Source organism: Lepisma saccharinum, chromosome 2 (genome assembly GCF_977018435.1).
Source record: "Lepisma saccharinum chromosome 2, izLepSacc3.1, whole genome shotgun sequence".
NCBI classification, from domain to species: Eukaryota; Metazoa; Arthropoda; class Insecta; order Zygentoma; family Lepismatidae; genus Lepisma; species Lepisma saccharinum.
In genome coordinates this window covers 129,667,061-129,687,039 of record NC_139230.1, presented here as the reverse complement: position 1 = coordinate 129,687,039, position 19,979 = coordinate 129,667,061, and the positions used below count along the sequence as shown (strand labels likewise).

Genomic DNA, 19,979 nt, shown 5'->3' with positions numbered 1-19,979 from the left:
AGTAGATAATGGGAAACAGGTCATCTGGTCTTACTGAAAAAAGAAATGGTTACATGGTTGGTATCATGTAAAGGGAGGGGGGGGGGGGTGAGGGGAAGTAAGCCCACCTCACATGCATACATTCGAGGGCATGCACTTATTGTCCTGGTTCCTTAAAATATTCCAGGACATCAGTTGTGTGAATTTTTATGGTTTACTTTTCTTATTTATTAGTTTAATTTTACAATACATAATATAATGTAACATGATATATAGTACATGATGTATCAAGAATTAAACATACATTGCAATTTGATATGAGCAACTTTTTTACATTATTATTTGTTTGTGGTTGATCTAGCTATTCTGGGTAACAGAATAGAGTTATTAACATCGTTGGTCATTTGTTTCAGTCTGTATCTGCGATGGTGTGCTTTTTATTCATTTAATTTTGAGTGGTTTCCAGCTATCTGCATATTAATTGAAGGGCTCGGGTGTAAAACATGGTAAGTGACATTTTTGTTTTTTGAGTTACAAAGTAAAATTTGCCATTACTCAATTTTCGAGTAAAATTGCCATGCCATACAATTTGCATTGGACTCAGTGAAGCCTTCTGAAATTAGCAAACCCAACACGAACACAATTTATCTACAGTATAGCATCTAATAACCTTTTTTTTTAATGAACTCAGAAATGACCAAAATCTCACTTACCATGTTTTACACCCGAGCCCTTCAATTGTGAATTGTGTTCCCAACAAATAATTAATAATGTTGTTCATTGCAGTTGTCCTATTATGAATATCGCCGGAAGCAGTTAAACAAGGAACTGAAACCTGAAGTGTTAGCCATGTCTACAAGTGTGAAGGCAAATCAGGGCGATAAAGGTATGATTACTTTTTGCACTTTTAAAATATGTAAAATTGACTTGACAACACATGATTTTTATATATTATTTTTATATATATACAAGGACTGTTCACTGTTGGCCATGTTCACATTAACAGTGGTGCCAGTTCCTTCTGTCTAAAGGCACTGTTCACAACACATACTTTAGAACCCCCCCCCCCCCCCAGCTACGTTAATTTACTTTAGCATCCCCCACCTGGCCCATTGTCTTCATGTTAATTAACACAAGCATCCCCTTCTCATATTCTGAAACCCGTCCAAGCATCTCCCAGCTAGGGAATTTCCACTTTGAGCACTGCCCATAAAATAGGACATAAATCAATTGTTTATTAAATAATATTACTATATGAACACCAATCTTTTAGACAGAGTAATTTAAGAACTCTTGAAATAATTTGAACATTTTTGGTAATAGGTACGTACCACACTTAATATACCCTACATCCTGCATCGACCTGGGGCCATTTGCACCAGAAGTTGTTATTTTAAGTGTTGAAAATGCTTTGAGTGTGAATCACACCTGTTACAAAAGATTTGGAAGATAACAAGGACAGCGCAACAGATGGGCGAGGGTGGGCAAGCACCCACCCAAGAATTCCTCTGCCCACCAGATTGTCAACCTGAACAAATTCAAGATGTGTTCAGGAAAATATGAATGCTTCAATAACCTATCTTGTCTCAACTATGTGCACATTTTTCTTATGAAATTTGTTGATACTAGAAAGGCTCGCAAATTATCATCTGCCAAGAAGTTCTGCTGTTTTTCGATTTACATTACTGAGTAAGAAAAGGAAAATAGTTAGAAAATATGCTGATCAGTAAACCCTGTCAAATTTATCTCCTATTTAAAACTTGAAACATGGTCCAGTTAATACTTATTTGGCTAGATATATTGCAATACCTGGCAATAGCCAAAGTGCAAAATTTCCAATGTGGGGAGTATAAAATCATTTGAATTTGAATTTGAAATTTTGTTTGCATCAGCACTTAGGCTATTTTGCAGTGGTCACATTGCAAATAACAACTCTAACATTGCATAACTAAAAATCTTAAAATATTTTGACTTCTGTTAAAAGCTAAGGCTGTAAACTCAGCACACACAAGGACAAAAAACAGGACAACACACATAAAAATCATACTGGCCATAATGCCAGTCGCCAGAGCCGCGTTCATCTGCAAAATGCAGTCCAGGGTGTACTGCGTGGAAGTGAGGTTGACTTTTAGGCACCTATGTGGAAGGTACCCCTTACACCCCGAGTACAAAATCATACAGGACAAAACAAATATATTAAAATAATGAGACACGTAAATAAAAACACCTTCTTCACATTACTTCCATATGCTATAAAGAGGAACTTAGATCCATGACAAGACTTCCTTTTCCTTGCGTTTTGGGTAATGGATGTTGTATTTCAATAATGTGATAGTGAGAGGATGCCAAATTTATACACAGTATTAATATTTGGGGGGCAATGATTGACAACAATATTCTCTTGTATAATTTATATACTTTTGAGAAAATTGGAGGGCAGAAAGCATCTTTGCCCCTCTAAAGTTGGCACTTATGGTGATAATTGTCCATAAATGAAACTTTTTACCATAGTTTTGAAGTGCTATGAATAAAAGAAGAATTGCTACACAGCTACCATGCTCTAATTAGATGATTTTTTGGTCTAAATTATTTTCCACAATATAATGTGTAAAAATACTTGTTTTTCCAAGTGCTATGCACTTGCACAAATTCAATAATTTTTATAATTTTTCAGTGACATCAGTGAATTGTCATTTTTATGCTGGGAAAGTTAATGCAGAATGAACAAAAAATGTGCGTTCCTTTGTATGTTTTACAACTTTTCCGACAAGAAATTGTTAATATGGAAAGATTCATATGCACTTATTAATTTGGAAAACCCCTATGAACCAAATAAATGGGTTATTCATTAACCCGCATCCAGGAAGTAGCGCTCTTTCCAGTCAAAAACTCATAATATTAAAACTGTAAATTCAAGATCATTAATTTGAATTATGGAGAAAACAAAAACAAACAAACCAAAAGAAAACACTTCACACTTGACGGTGTTTACATGTTTTCTGTCGCCATCCTTGAAACTAATGTCCACACAGTAAGTCTCTTGCATCGAAAGAAAAACAAAATACTTTGTTTTGTAGAGGACGTTAATAGTGGCAAATAAAGGAGAGCAGTTGAAACTTGTAAATGTAAATTCTGAATTTTGGTATAACTCGCTAAAAGACATTTAAATTTTTTGAGTTTTTTTTTTAAAGTTCACTTTATGTATAGTAAGACTAATCGGGACTGGACCTACAGTTTAACGTGGAATCCGAACTACTATGTGCCTCCACCTGGTATGCTAAAATTATATTTCAAACATTTTTGGTGCTAGGCAGCTTCCCTCCATGTAGGGCGAAGCTTTGCTCCTCTCCTATGGATGGAGCTGGTTTCACAAATACAAATATTCCATGTAAGCTAATGACTTTTGCTGCCACTTGCAAAGAATTTCTTCCATACGTTTCATAATTTTTGCATGAATTAAACAGTAGGCTCCAACTATGTTCACCTAATGAGACAATATATCCACTGTACAAAGTGAAGTACATAGTGAGCAGTTGAAAGCATAGACAGACAGACAGATACAGCATTAGGAAGATTACATTAAGTCAGACCCAGAAAAGACAGGAGAGAAAATACAAATGAGAAATTTGATGCGCATGTATGTGTGTGAGCAGGCCCATAGCGAGGAGTAGCTTAGGGGACTACAGCCGAGGGTGCCATGCACAGAGGGCACATTCAAAACATTTTCTTTAAGACAACAAAGTAAGAATATACGATATAGAAATTTATACTTGGCAGAAGTTAGAGGAGGATGAAAACATTTAAGGTGGTACTCGACCTTTGTTCCCATTGATGATTTTTCAAGTGATGAAGTTACACATAGATACTTCATTTGGGATAGTTGTCACCTTTCAACTCGATACATGACTTTCCTTCTTCGACCACGTCAGGAAAAGCTCTCTATCATAAATCATTTTCGATTATGAGGGTGTTTTTACATTATGCTTACTTACTGACATTCTCAACTTGCCACGAAATGTTTTTATCTGTGATCCCTTTTCCAAGAAATAAAATCTTTTCTAAGCTGCTCAGCTGTTATTGTTGTTAGTTTTATGAAATTGTTGCCATATTTACCTACAGAGCTGTGTAAGAGTGAAATGGAACACAAGCATGGGCAAAAGTACGTAAAGGATACATAAGAAACCATTCACCAGCAAAAGGAAATGCAAACAAAATTGGGAGAGAGGTGGGAAAATTGGGGATATAGAAAGGGGAGGGAGAATGTATGTTTGTGAAACTAATATATACACACTCCATATCTGGCCACCCTAATTTAGCAATATATGGATTCTGCACTTCTGGTCAAAATTTTCTGCTGCCGCCCCTGAAGATAATGCAAATTATTTATTATTACAGGAGATAAAGTTCTGTGTTATTGAAAGATGACAATAAAAGTAAACAGCGAATCAACCAACTTCAACCCTTGCACATTTTTCTTCTTCCTCTTTCCCCTTTTACCTTATAGCATCTGGGTTACCTCTAACCACTCCTTCCATCTTTCCCGTTCGTTTGTCATCCTATTCATTCCTCTAATTCTTTTTCCTTTCTTGTCCTATTTATTTTATTCTTTTTTCGAGTGTCTTTCAGGCTCTACATCTTGTTCTTCTTTCCTCTGTTCTAGCCTCCATTAATTGTTTTGCTTTTCTATCTTCGTCCATTCTTACCACATGTCCAAACCATTTTAGTTGTCTCTGTGTCAGTTTCTCTTCTATTGGCTTCTGATTTAATTATTCTCTGATTTTTTCATTACATACTCTATCTCTTCTTGTTTGACCAACTATTCTATGGAAGCATTTCATCTCTACCATCATTATTTGTCTTATTTCTTTTCCTCTTACTGGCCAACTTTCACTTCCATACAGTAAAATTCGTTCCACTACTGATTTCTGCACTTGTAGTTTAGTTTTGTGTCTATTTCCCTTTTTCCGAAAATGGTCTGGCTTAGTTGGGAGTATGCATTGTTAGATTTCCTTCCTCTATTCATCACTTCCTCTTGTATTCTTCCTGTCTGGTTGATGATTGTTCCCAGATACTCTTATATTTCTGTCTGCTCCAGTTCTATTTCATCACATATTATGTGTATTCTTTCCATTACCTCTTCCGTTCTTCCTATTTGCATCACTTTGCTCTTATTTCCATTTACCGTCATTCCTTTAGCCTTTAACACTTCTTCCCATTCTGTAACTGCTTCCTGCAGCTTGTTCTCTGTATCTGCTATTATTATTATGTCATCTGCATATACTGATTCTTGGCAATGTATTGGTCTCATATTCCAATTATCCACTTTTGTTCCTGTTGTTTTTACTTTGCATATCTTAGAACTGCATTCATAAATACTATAAAGTGGGCTCAAGCTATCTCCCTGTTTCACTCCTTTCTCCATCTGAAATGAGTCTCACATCTTTCCATCCAATCTCACTATTCCTTCTACTCTTATATACATTAATTTTATTACTTGAATGAGTTATTCTGAGATTTTTCTTTCTTCTAATATTGCCCATATTTGTTCTGTGTGTACTCAGTCGAAAGCAGCCTTTATATCCAACAATGATAAGTTCATCTTTTTTTTTAATTTTTCTGAGTATTTATGACATATTGTTCGGATGGAATATATGTAATCTTGTGTTTCTCTCCAAGAATGAAATGCAGCCTGTTCTTCTTCCATATTATTTTCTATCTCTTTGCTTAGCTTTACTTCTAATATTCTTGAGTACATTTTAATTGATTGATTTGGTTTATTTTACTTCTCATTTTGTGCCTCTTGACTAATTTGCAAAGATGGGGATGAGTGATGAAATGATGAAATTGATGAATGGACATTCACAAACAACCAAGCCTGAGCGAGATTCAAACCTGGAACCCTTGGCGTTGGAGTGCGATGTGCTAACCACTCGGCCACAGGATCCGGTTGAGTACACTTTAACCCCTTAAGCGAGGAGCCTGAGTTGTGCTCGATCATTTGAATTTGGTAGCTTTTGTGCATTTCAGATCCAGGTAATGTTACCGTAGCAGGGAATTATTTTCTTTAAATGTATATACAGTAGTACATACATAGATACATTTCGTTTTGTACAGTTTGCTTGAATGTTTGTGTGTTCATTCACCTTTCACCTTTCTCCCATTTAGGTTTAAGTTGCACACACACACTCTCTCTCTCTCTCTCTCCTCTCTCTCTATCTCCCTCCCCCTCTCTCTCTCACTCTATCTCTCTCTATCTCAAAAACAACTGCGCCTAGGATTCCGCATAGTGTGCACAACAATACTCGAGAACAATTTGCGTTACCCGATCTAAAGTTGGAATCAACTCTCCTGCCCGAACCTAGCTCGGGCAACCCACTTAACATTACACATTGCAACCCCAAACACAGCTCGGGTAACCTGCTTGTAACTCAATTTATAAAATCAAACACCCACTTAAGGGGTTAAGTGCCACCATGGATAGACATATTGCAAGATAGTTTTCACAGTTGGTTGAGTCTCCTTTCTTACACAGTGCTAGAATAATGTTCTTTTCTCATTCTACTAATAATTTCTCTTCTCTCCAGATCTTCTGATAAAGTTTGGTCTTTGTCTCCAAGAGGGAATGAAATTCTTCCATTTTTTATATATTCTGGAGCTATTTCGTATATTCCTGCAGCCTTTCCATTTCTTACTCTTTTCACTGCTTCATATTCTTCTTCTATCCCAATTTCCTTCACTAGCTCTGCTATCTCATTCTCGTCCTCTTCCTCATCCTGCTCTTGCATTCTTCATCTTCCTGATTGTTTTCTATTACATCTTCCAGTCCTCCCTTCTGCTTTCCTATATCTTTCTTTTCAAATTTACTTTCAAAGTATTCTTCCCATGTTTTCCACACAATTTCCAATCACATTTCCAGATTATTTGCTTCGTTTCTTATACTTCTTTCTCATCTTCCATCTTTTTCTCATTCCTTTTATTATGCACCAAATTCTTTGTTATTCTCTTTGTATTGTATTATGTTCCACTTCTCCAAATTCTTCCCATGTTTTCCTCTTTTCTTGTCTCACTATTCTATTAGCCGTGTTTCTTCTTTCAAGTTAATCTAATTGGTCTTCACCTCAACATTTCTTCCATGCTTTTTCTTCTCTTGGACTGCCCTTTTCACTTCTTCATTCCACCATTTCATTCTTTTCTGTCCTGTATTTACTGTTTACTTCCCACATACCCCTTCTGCTGACTTGAGTATTATATCTTTTATTTTTTTGCCATATTTTCTCTATATCTTTATCTTCAAATGTTTCTTGCTTTAGTTGCTTTAGTTCTTCAACTTTATTCTGATATTCTTGTTGTTTTTTTTTATCTTTTTTCTTCAATTCTTCTGTTTTTATTTTGTAATAGGTCTTCTAATTTTCCTTCTTTCCTGTTTTAAACCGTGTTTCTGCTACTAGCTGCCTGTGGCCTTTGCCAAGTTCTGCTTCTCTTATTACTTTTATGTCTCAGATATGTTGTCTTATTTGTTGTGGGTATATTGTGTAATCTATGATGCTTTTGGCATTTCTTCCCTCACCTTCAAATGTTATTTGATGTATTATTTATTTTGTAGAAGGAATTTCCTATCAGCATTACCTCCTCTATGCAAAAATCTATGACTTTCTGTCAATTTTAATTTTTAGTTCTTTCTCCGCCATATTTTCTAGTGTTCCGAATCCACTGAAGTTGTCATTTCCCACTCTTCCATATAAGTCACCCGTAATTATAACTTTTCTTTCTCCTCTTTCTGCTTTTTCCACTTTGATTGTATTTCTGCGTAAATTTTGATTGGATTGATTTGGTTATTTAAGTCCACTTTATGCACAGTAAGGCTAATCGGGACTGGACCTACAGTTTAAAGTTGGATCTCAACCACTATGTGCCTCCACCAGGTATCAAACTATTTCTGTGTTAAATTCTTCCTTGTCTCTCACATTAGCATCTTCAGTTGTTGCATATACTTGAATCAGGATATTATTTCTTTTAAGTCTATGTCTAAAGTTATTATTCTTGAGTGTACTGGATCCCAACTGATTACTCTTCTGTCTATTTCTTCTGTTACTATAATTCCTACTCCCTGCTTTGCTCTGTTTCCAAATGGTACTCCTGAATATCTCAATACATTTCTCCCTTGAACATTTTTCCCCCATATTCTCTTTTCTTTACTTCACTTACTTTTGAATTTTTATTTTGTATCTTTCCATTTCCTTCATTATTTCTACTTCCTTATTATTTATTGTTTTAATATTCCAGGTTCCGATTCTCCGTTCCTTATTCTTGCATTGTCTTCCTTGTATAATCTGTCCAAGGTGTCGGAGGTATTCACTTCTTCTCTGAATAATCTTCTACCCCCATGCGAGTGATTTTTCCAATGACAGGGGGCCCATTGGTTGTTTAGTCCTTTCTGCCTCTAGGCCATGGCTGGTTTTCTAGCGAAGTTTTCTCCCTTAGTATTCTGAGGATCCATCCTCGCCACTAGACAGCGTTTTCCCCAGTTTTAACTACTTGGGAATGTAGTGCCCTTTCCACTATCTGTGTTGTACAGAACGACTCCTTCTCTGCCACATCTGGCATCATGGTCTTCTCCGTTATCCTGGCTAGATGGCCTTATGTGGTGCTACCACCTGGAGCCAGATGGACCAAATTTTTTTAGAGAGGTGTTACTGCTGTGGGTTTTCCATCTCCACCGCTGTTTAGATGAAAATCCATCTTCTTCCTCATTTGGAGCCGTTAACCAGCTCGGAGTCTCGTGGGTGCCACTCCACATACTTACTAATAGTAAGCCCCCTGAGGGGCCTTGCACATTTTTGTGTTGTGAAATTATGAAATGGTGCTTGAAAAAGGAATTTGTGGTATATGGGGCAACAGGTTAATTATTTGACATTGCAAAATACAGTGTTGAAAAATTGTCATGCTCATCATGTAGGCTTGTGGAAATTAAAGCAATTATCAAGATATATGTACCAATAACTTCAAATTTATATTGATATGACATTATTAATTGCCAAAATTATCAAGTATTTAACAAAAATACCATTTCAAAGAATTCAATTAGTTTTTATTAATATCATTATTTATTTTACTGCTCTCTCATTCACACAATATTTAGGATGTTGTGAATTTTAGTCTACTGCCAGTGAAGAAATGATAATATGTCTTGAAGAATATTTTGAAAGGTATGGATATCCTAGTATAATTGCATGTGATAATGGACTACTATAAACTGGAAGGAAATATAATGAATTTTGTAATAATTTTGGAATAAAAGTTATTCATTCGATAATAATCCTCCAACAAACAGAAAAACCATTACAAAGAATACACTTAGTGTTTTTTTTCTGCTCTCTCATTCACGCAATATTGAGAAAGTTGTGAATTTTAGTCCACTGGCAGTGAAAAAATGATAAAATGTCAAGAACATTTTGAAAGGTATAGATATCCTAGTATAATTGCATGTGATAATGGACTACTATAAACTGGAAGGAAATGTAATGGATTTTCTAATAATTTGGGAATAAAAGTTATTCATTCACCACTATTTCATCCTCACAGTTATAGACTCTATCATAGGTAGTTTTGTGGAATAGTAAACGTTTTTTGCCTCGTTTTTCAAATAACCCACATCCTTTCCATAGGATTAATGTCAGCAGAGTTCCCTGGACACTTTAGGATACATATATTGTCATCACCGAGAAATTTCATGATTTCTTGACTTTTTTTAAATTATGGCTTGGAAAATTCTGTCATCATTCTGAAACGTTAATATACAGCTCAGGAACAATTCTCCTTTCCATTATTTCATTGTATAGGTCATGCTCTTGACAGGTGCTGAGGGTCCCATTCCTTCATGGCTGAAACATCTCCAAAATATCTTCTTCACAGAGTGTTTTAAGGTATGTTGCAAGTGTGTAGGGGTCATTCTAAAAAGAAGGGGTAGAATAGAAAATATTCATGCTCTCAGATGTCATATGGCAGTTCTTGTATGTAATATGTTAGCTAGTTTCCTCCATCCTTAAGTATTTCATCAGTGATATTATCATTCCCAAAGCTTTGTTATCCTTAAGAGATTTAGTAGCAGCTCTCCATTCTAGAATTGGAGATTATCCTGATTCTTCCTAATTTTCTTATTTTGTGTCCTCTTCTTCCTCTCGAAGTTCTAGACCTTGGTTAGAAGTTACTCTGCTAAGTAGGTTACTGAAATATTCTATCCATCTGTCTAAGATCTTATTTTTCCCCTCTTAGGTTTCCTAGTTTGTCATTTCAGAAAACTGTCATATTTGGAAACTTATCCTTACATTCTTCACTAATGCATACTTTCCTTACCTCATGCTTTGTATTATGTATTTCCTTCAAGTTTTTGAATCCAATTTTTCTGTCTCTCCTCTTGCTTCTGTACACTGCATCTATGTCATTATCTTTTCATCTATATAATACTCTGCATTATTCCCTTTAAACATTTCCTGGGTACAACATTGTTTTTGCCTAGGTTAATCTTATTAGCTGTTTTGTCTGCATAATTGTGCTAGTTATGTCATTTATAACACAAATATGAGATCATTAAGCCTTGTTTCCATAATATGAATAACTCAATATGCTGACCAAGGCAGAAATTTATTTTATTTTAAAAAATAAACTAAATGTAATGTTTCAACCTTCTAGCAAGGTCTTCTTAAACGTTTAGTTTATTTTTTTAAATAAAATAAATTTCTGCATTGGTCAGCATAATTAGTTTTACAAATATGAGATAAATTTGAGACTTGTAGTGTTCTAATTACTCTTGTGGCCCACACTTACTTTATCAGGAGGTATTTTCTAAAATATTACTATGGTCCACCCCTGGCGAGGGAGCCTGCTCCTTTGTGTTACATGAAAACCCCAGCTACACCACCAAAATTTCCCAAGTTCAAGATCTTTTCAAAGTCCGAGTGATTTCCATGCAACAACTGTATGGCAACTCAAGATGTTGCAAATAGGAGCTCATGATACTCAATCCATGGAAATAAATGGAAGAACAATCAATAACAATTTTAAGAAAGTAAATATAAACTCACAATATATATTTAATGACAATAAGTTCAAGATTTTCAAACTGGGTCTTATTTTCCAGTAACTGCCATTCATTGACACTGAACACTTCCTTTGGTGTCCCACAGAACTTAATTATGTAAATGAATGGAAACTTAAACCCCTTGAAATATTTGGAAAACAAGAAATTACAATAATTTATATTTGGTCATTTATTTTTTATCACCCTGTACTAAGGAAACTTGCAAAGCAATAATCCAATGCAGCCTAGAATTCAGTGCATTTTAAAGAAAGTGAGCAATTGGACCAGAAAACCAATTCAATATCATCAAAATTTATCCTCCCCCCCCTTTTTTCTCAATTTCTATGGGAGAAGCCATACAATGTCATGCTCTGGTAAAGTTTCAAATGAAAATAGTTTCAACTTTATTGAACTGATTTGAAAAATGTGCAATGAATTAACATGCCATGTACTATCAACATTGTCCCTTGATCGATATGCACACTGATACTTCGTGTAACAAAAGTTTCCATTAGTACATCTACCACTGTAACACTACATACTATAGTGGAACCACAAGCAGAAACGCCTGCACAGATCCACGACTCCTGTGCACCATACTCCCATGTGGATGGGAGTGGCTGAGTGGAGCATGCTTCCTTATGGCTGGAGCTGAACATGGAGACTTTTTGTCGTAGGTTCTTTTGTTTATAGTCGATCTATAGGAATCTTCCTTATTTTGAAATTTCAAATGCACAAAATCGTACCAAAACTTATTTAATTTGATAAACAATTTTTCCTTCAATAACACAAATATTGAACACAACAGTTACTATAATTCAAGCAAAATAATGGTAGGGAATTTATAGTTAATGTCCATTTATGAAAACACATTATATTTTCTCTACGAATAAACAAAAGTATTATTTGGGCTAACTCTTTCACTACAATTACACTTTGTTAAAATAAGCAAACATATAAGCCAATACAATTCTCTCGCATGTCATGCGATTTCCTACTACAAATATATTTTTCGCTTTAAACGTAAATCAACAGGTAAAATTTCCTTGACTCAAACCTTTTAAATTATGTGTGTTAGGCTTATATATGCATTAACCTTTTACTTGCTAATGTTCCCAATTGGAAACACATGTTAAAAAGTTTAATATTCATTCAAAGGAACAAATTGAAGTATTTTAATCAACCTTTATGTGTGGCTTAACTATTTAAATCAAGTTATCTGTTAACGATCTATTTATTCATTTATTAACAGAAACTGAAGAAACAGTTGTCTCTGGACAGAGAGATGTCACAGACAGTGAGTATGCAGACGAAGTTGAACTTTGTCACCTCCCACCAGATGAAAATGATCGCATAACGAATGAGGAGCACATTGATGAAAATATTTTTGATAAGGTTACTCCAAAAGATGTGTGTGTGGTGAAATAAGTATGTGTCTTAGACCATACTCTCATTTTAGACATAAAACTAACCTTTAAAATAAAAGTGCTTCTCCTACTGAAAAAGTGCCAGAAAATTCTTCCCCTCATCCAGCATTTGGAGAGTGAAGAAAACTGCAAATAAGTTTAGAGGAAAAACTGTATCTAAGTCAAAAATGAAGTAAATTGGAAATCTACTGCAGGATTCAAAAGACAGATAATGCGCACCCCGAAATAAAAACTGGCTAACAAGTTTCCTGAACTTTGCTCCTTAGATCCTATTGAATGTTTTTGGAAAATATTGTCCAAAACATATTTGGAACATTTGGCCAATATGATATCTCTATATGCGCTTCAAGAAGGGTTGAGTATTGATGTTGATTGACAATATATAGCACATTTTTTGGTATATTGCTTTGGAGTGGTTATCATACAGTTCCTACAGAAGATTCCTATTGGGCTGCATCTGAGGATCTTGCTGTACCAATTGTACCAGCTGTTATGCCATGAAATAGATTTAGTGATCTGAAGAAATATTTCTACTTAATGGATAATACAAAATTGAAAGATGGTGATAAATTTGGCAAAGTGTCCCCTATTTATGAAGAACTTTATGAGAGTTTTCAACAGTTTGGTTTTTTTTATGAACAGCTCAGTATTGACGAATGAATGGTTCCTTATTACAGTCTGCAGATGGAATGACAGCGCAATTGTTACTATGGCTTCAAATCATCTAATAGTCCATCTGATTGGAGAAGCTAAACACTACTCCAGGACGGAGAAGAAGAAAATTGAGATCCCTCAACCTCATATTATTAGCCGTTACAACTCCAGGATGAGTGACGTTGACGTGCTGGACCGAATGCTTGGCAGTTACCGTCCACAGTTACACAGCAAGAAGTAATGGTGAAACTTATTTGTGCATGCCCTAAAAATGGCAGTTGTAGCTTCATGGCTACTTCACAGAGAAGTTCATCAGGACAGTAAATCACATTTGGAGTTCAGGAGGGAAGTGACAAGATAAGTGAAACCAAGATAAGTATCCAGGCAAGGACCTAAGGCTCCAATACCTGTTGTGCAGAGAAAATGTGATGCTCACTTCCTGGTCCCAGAAACTCAAGGGAGGTGTGCAGCATGCAAGAGCAATGCCAGACTGGCATGCAGACAGTTTAAAAGGAGATTGCATAAACACTACTTTCCCAGGTTCCACAGTCTTGAATAAGGAGGTATTTTATGACTTGGTGATTTTCCACATGATGATACAGATGTATCCTTATATTATTTTAATTTTAGTAATGACAGAACCCATAAAAATCAATAGACACAAGCACTGATATAATACTAATGCAACACAACTGATTTTGAAAAGTTATTCTTATGTGTTTATTTGAAATTATTAAAATGTTTCATTTTCTTTACATCTTTTGTGCAAATAATGACAAATAAAGATTTAACAATTGTATGGTGTAATATGTAGTGTTAGTTGAAGATAACTTTTAGAAGATGCATTATTTTGGATTTCAGTGTTCATATACTGAATGACGCCGATGTTCCTGTTTCCGAACATAAAAAAAACATATATCAAATATAATTTTTGTTAAAATATGCATAGCCTAAATATATCCTTCAAAACCCTAAATATAGATAAAATAAATTCAAAATTAAATTGGTTCATAATTTGGCATTTAAAAGGTTAACTATGCTGTATGTTAACCAGATGCTCTATTTCTCAAGTCACGTGACTTCGCTAAAAACCAACTTTTCTACAACCAAAACAACATGATCAAAATGCACAAGTCTTTTGATATTTTGAAGGTGATTATAAGATTCTCGTCAATATTTTATCTTTTCAAGAGTGTATAATCCTTTCAGACTAGAAAGCAATAATGTCATTGTTTCACGAACACACAAAGCGTTAACTCTAGAGCACTATTGTATGTAAAATTTATGTGTGGTTTGTACTTAATTCCCTTCCCTACCTCTCACCTACTCACCCCTCCACCTAGCAGTGCCTCGAGCAGTCTGTCAGTAGTATGTCAACACTCTGGTAAGGAGGGTGCAGGCGCTAATCGTCGATTTTGTTTATGTTCTACATTGTACATCAATTTTACGTAGCTCTAGTAAAACAAGAAAAATCTTCCACTTAATTTTGACGTGCCTCTAGTAATAAAAACGTGTGTGTCCACGTAAAAATTGCATGCCACTAGTAATACGCATACCTAAAATGTGTTAGAGATTGCTGACATCTGATAAAATTTACGAACTGTTGGTGAGTTGTGAAGAAGATGAGCTGGAGAAAGAGAGTGAAGAAGATATTTTAGAAGTTGAGGAACTTCAGTGGTTATGATAGCGACAATGACCCAGACCTTATGAAATTGACTTAGTGCAAGAAATGTGTGAAGAGATGCAAGAAGCAGAAATTTGTGAAGATACATCAAAGTCACGGGGTAGAGGACAGAAGAGGAGGCAGGCCTCAGAAGATTCTATGCATAGAAAGTCTGTCAAAACAAAGGAAAATACCTCTACAAACTGTCACACCTGGTGAAGAGACAACTCTGACAGGTCCTCTGGGCATACCTGATGCTGATATTCTAAGAGGCAAAGAAAAGTTTTCTCTAAAGCCTGAATCACACGGAACTGGATTTACAGTAGGAATGCACTAATTGGCGCAGTACTGGCTACCCATTTGCTAGTTTTCGCCTCACCCGATACATGTTACTGTACATGTTGATAGACTTTTATTCCCATAAGACATTGCACAGAGCAGACAATCTGTAATGATGGACAAGCAATTTGAAGAATGTTGTAAGAGAATTACTGCTTTGTGCTTTTATAAAAGAATAAAAAAGAGAAGTATGGACTAGAAATTGGCTCGATTAAAATCAATCAATGCAAACCAATCAAGCTTTTAAAGTAACTTGGGTATGCATATTCATGCATGATATTAGCAGGATTCATTCACAAAGAAAAATAAGTAAATCATTACATTTGTAATAATAAGGATTTTCATTTTCAGCAAATCATGTTTGTCACGTACACATCTCATCGCTTTGGATAAATTACTAAATATTAATGAACTGAACACGAATGCACTGTATGTCATCTCTTTATTTTTTTTTCTTTATCAAGAAACTAACAAAAACATTCAAGACTCAGAACCCACAGACAAAAACCTCTCCTTTACAAACTCACAGATTATCTTTACATGGCCAAACTTTGCTCTGATTGGCTGTTCCACAGAATCCAGTCGAGGAAAGCCAGTAGCAATTAGAACATTGCTTATTCCTCAAAACCAGTCAAGCAGCCAGCCAGGCAGCCATCACTTCTGGCCAGATGTCCAGTTTAGTGCCAACTAACTGGATAGTTATGTGTGATTCGGCCTTAAGAGTAACTCAAGTCAGCACAAGACTGCAGCAAACAATCTTGTACAAGTTAGACCTGTACCAACCCCTGCCTCACGAAACCCTAAACAACCTGAGGAATGTTTCAAACTATTTTTTAGTGCTGATCTATTGCATGAAGTTCTTGTACATACTAATGAGGAAATTAGATGTAAAATATGTGAACTCAAATGATGCTGTGCAAGATTTGCGTTACAAGGAACAAAATGCATTTCTATGGCTCCACATTTTAGACACTACGTTCTCCAACTGTTGATACATTTTTAAAAAAAGTTCAGAGACATGCACTATTTTCATCTATGGTGTTTCAATACTACCTTCTTTCCTTATTTACAGTGTTGTGATTATTTGTTTTTGTTTGTGTTTTCATTATTTGAACTTTTCACCTTCATTCTTTCTGTACGTGCAAGCTTCTCAATCAAGACATTATTTATTAAAATATTCTACATTTAATAAAACCATGTTTATGCATTTCAAAATTAAGAACAAAACCCCAATATAAGGAAAAGAAACAAAATAATGTTAAAAAAGCAACGTCATTTTGTTTTTATGATGTAGAGGTTGTGTAGAAAATCATTTGCTGAATGTACATAACATTTACATAGCTCTAGTTATACTGTAATATGCAAACATGCTAGTGTTCTAGGGTTAAGCTGCTATTTTCCATATGGAATGAGAGTCTGCCATATTGCATAAACTTTCGTACCACATATATTTTGAAGTCTCTCGAAAATATTGTTACCATGATAGCTATCATTAAATGATCACTAATTAACAATGATGTCTCATGTATGTTCAGAGTTTATGTCGACACTGCAAAATTAAAGCAAAGTAAAATTTCCTTACCTCCTTGCTTCATTGTAGGGTTGGATTACCTGTGTCATTCCTTCCCTTCCTTTCTCTCTTCCGGGATCCATGTCAAGTCCTCCCTGATTGGATACTAAATGTCCACATAATCCTTGACTATTCCTGTACACAAACATCCAATTTTCGTTCAACAACTCATTCCCCAAACACCACAGTGTGAATATGGACAATTTTCATTTGAAATTAAAATGTGAATCTTTGTGGGGTGCACATGATAAATGTATCCATTATTTCATTATGTTGTGCAATATAAAAATCTAGCTGATTAGTGCTAGGTCTTATTCTGAATGTTTATTAAATGAAACCCCTATTCCATGAAAGTACCTTGCATTATGGAGGTTAATCACACACTTTGATAGACAGTCATAGATTAAAATAATTGTAATGGACATTGAAGATCTACCGTGTGTCCATTTCGATCTGCAGCCGAGAGATCGGGAGAAGCGTGGCGGGCGGCACTGACGGAGATGCCGACATTTGCGGCCTGAAATGCCCGCTTATTTTTATGGACATATGCAGACATTTATATAAATATTGCAAAACGAGCACTAACCTGTGTTATAAGAATATGGTTTTAATTTTAGTAGCTTAGTGACTGTATGTGCCGATGATTTTGACACGCCCACCTCTTGTGAAACACGGCGTAGAGGTTTGTTTGGAGAACGTTCTAACGCTTCACCAATATCATCGAGTTTTGCTTCGGTTAGAATCCGTCGTTTTTGCTTAGGTGTTTTAAAATTTAATGATACAGTTTCTCGTAATTTAAGGACAAGATGTCTAACCGTATCTCTGTGTGGAGTTGAAACGCATGGGAATTTCTGTACAAATTACCTACACACGTCTCGACATGAGTTTGTTTTCACGTAGGTACGTGTCATACATAAAAAATCTTTGTTCTAACGTGAATCTTGCGGCTGGCATTCCAATCGTCTCACTGACACGTCACACATACACACTACAATAACACAAACAAGTAACTGCAAGTAAACAAGAATAACACTCTTGCGCAGAGTACGAAATTAACACGCTCTTGGTTTACATTGCTTGCCACTATATTTACAACTCTGTCTTCATCTAGTCGCGAAGGAACAAAAAACTCGAGCTCGGAGATTTCGGATTGCAAGGAAGCTCACAAACACTATTGACTTTTAACGGTTTCTTCTACAGCGTAATCTTGATACAGTGTTGCACATTCAAAACCTCCAAACGATCCCTATCGGTACAAAACTCTTTCAAGGATATAAACTTAAGCAGGATGTTACTGGTCAAAACTATGATTAAAATGTTTTATTATCTGTGGCTCTTAACATCGTTTCTAAAGCGTATTTATTTGTGCATATAAGAGCAGAACTTGGATTAATTACAGAAGAACCTTTGCATGTTATAACACAGGTTAGTGATCGTTTTGCAATATTTATATAAATGTCTGAATATGTCTATAAAAATAAGCGGGCATTACAGGCCGCAAATGTCGGCATCTCCGTCAGCGCCGCCCACCACGCTTCTCCCGCTCTCTTGGCTGCAGATCGAAATGAACGCATGGTAGATTCTGTATACTCAGATGATCCTATACCCCTCCATGTGTGTACAATATGACCAACAGTGTGGCCAACCTGATATGCTGTTGACTTGTTTCTGCACTGTTGAGTTGCACTCTGTGAGAAACCTTTGCTGATTGAATCATGGCTTCTGCAGCAGAATCTATTTGTTACACATGCAAGCACCAGTTAACTCACAAATCCTACCAACAGAATAGAGTAGGAACAGGGCCCTAGCCAGGATTTTATTTCAGGGGAGGGCTCAACACTTGTCAGCAGCTGCCATCTGAAGGTAAAAAAGACTTCCCGGATCACCTTGTAATCAAGGGGTCCCAGGTTTGATACCCGGTGGAGGCACATATAGTGGTTCGGATTCCACTTTAAACTGTAGGTCCAGTTCTGATTAGCCTTACTGTGCATAAAGTGAACTGAAAACACCAAATCAATCAATCAACTAAAGGTGAAAAATTGGGAGGGTAGAAGCCATGATAATGAATTTCTCAGTATATTACAGCTTATTAGGCAAGATGTTTAATCCTGCTAAGGAAGTAAAATTAATTACAACTACACACTATTTAAAATATATATTTGTAGGATTTTGGCGAGGGGTTTCAGTCCCCTAGCTACCCCCTGGCTACATGCATGAGTAGGTAAGCTTATTTGCCTATGAAGTGTTATTCCTTATAAATCCTTCTCACTTGTCCTGGTGGAGCTGTAGCTAGAGAATAAAAAAGCTGCTAATTCTTTATGAATACTATTTCAAAATGTTAAAAATTTTATGCCCAGTTATTTAACTTGCAAATGCTTTTTTATGATCCTTTGGGAGGAAGGGTTCAAAAACTTCGAACAAACCAGCTAAGCCTTACCTCACCCTCCTTTCTTTCTCTGAGACTCCCCCTCCTTATACAACTGCCCATGTAATAAGCTGACTTATTCTCTGCAACTTTTAACTAAGATCCATTGGAACCACAATGTGGATTTTTGCAATGTTTCCTTTCTACTTGTATTACCAATGCCTATTTAATAATATTCGAATTTGCTTATTTTTTAGTATCTGTTGAAATATCAAATATGTCCAACATTACAAGGATAAAGTTAATTTATTCCATCTGTAAATGTACCAGGCTCATTCAATATACAACTGGAAATATGTTGTAACAAGCATTTATTACAAACACCAAAAGAACTACAGTACTATGTTTGAACATAGTCCCCCCTAGTTTAATGCACCTACGCCAGCACTTGATAAGGGCACTGTTTACATTATGACCTCTAGGAATGTAATGTTCAAGAACTGGCACCTTGTGCCCCCAAAATAAAGTTAACGTGATCTTTCTGATACTCCATTGAGAATGCACTTTCTTTTGTCTGGGAGACGAAGGATGTCACCATTCCATTGTTGTCCTCTTACATTCTGGTTCATAGAAATGAACCCAACTTTCATCTCCAGTGACAATACGATGATGAACCATCAGCTTCGTAATGGCACAAAAGCACCCTGCACACTTCAACATGTCCCTCCTTCATTTGCAGTGTCAAACGTTTTGGAACCCACCTCGCACACACTTTCCTGAATCTCAGTGTGTCATCACTGCTTTGGTGGGCTGATTGTACACTTATTTCCATCTGGGAAGCAATTTCACTGACAGTAATACTCCGGTTCTCCCGTATCAAGTCCTCCACTTGAGCAATGTTGCTT

The 19,979-nt window shown here is 35.9% G+C and overlaps 1 protein-coding gene across 1 annotated transcript in view; it reads left to right on the top strand.

Annotated features, from left to right (window-relative positions):
• Window positions 1-19,979, top strand: part of LOC145984496 (uncharacterized) — a 97,327-nt gene that overhangs the window by 36,079 nt on the left and 41,269 nt on the right. The window contains exon 5 of the mRNA XM_083118153.1: window positions 766-865. Within this exon, the coding sequence (XP_082974279.1) occupies window positions 766-865 (100 nt within the window). The remainder of the gene's footprint in view (window positions 1-765; window positions 866-19,979) is intronic.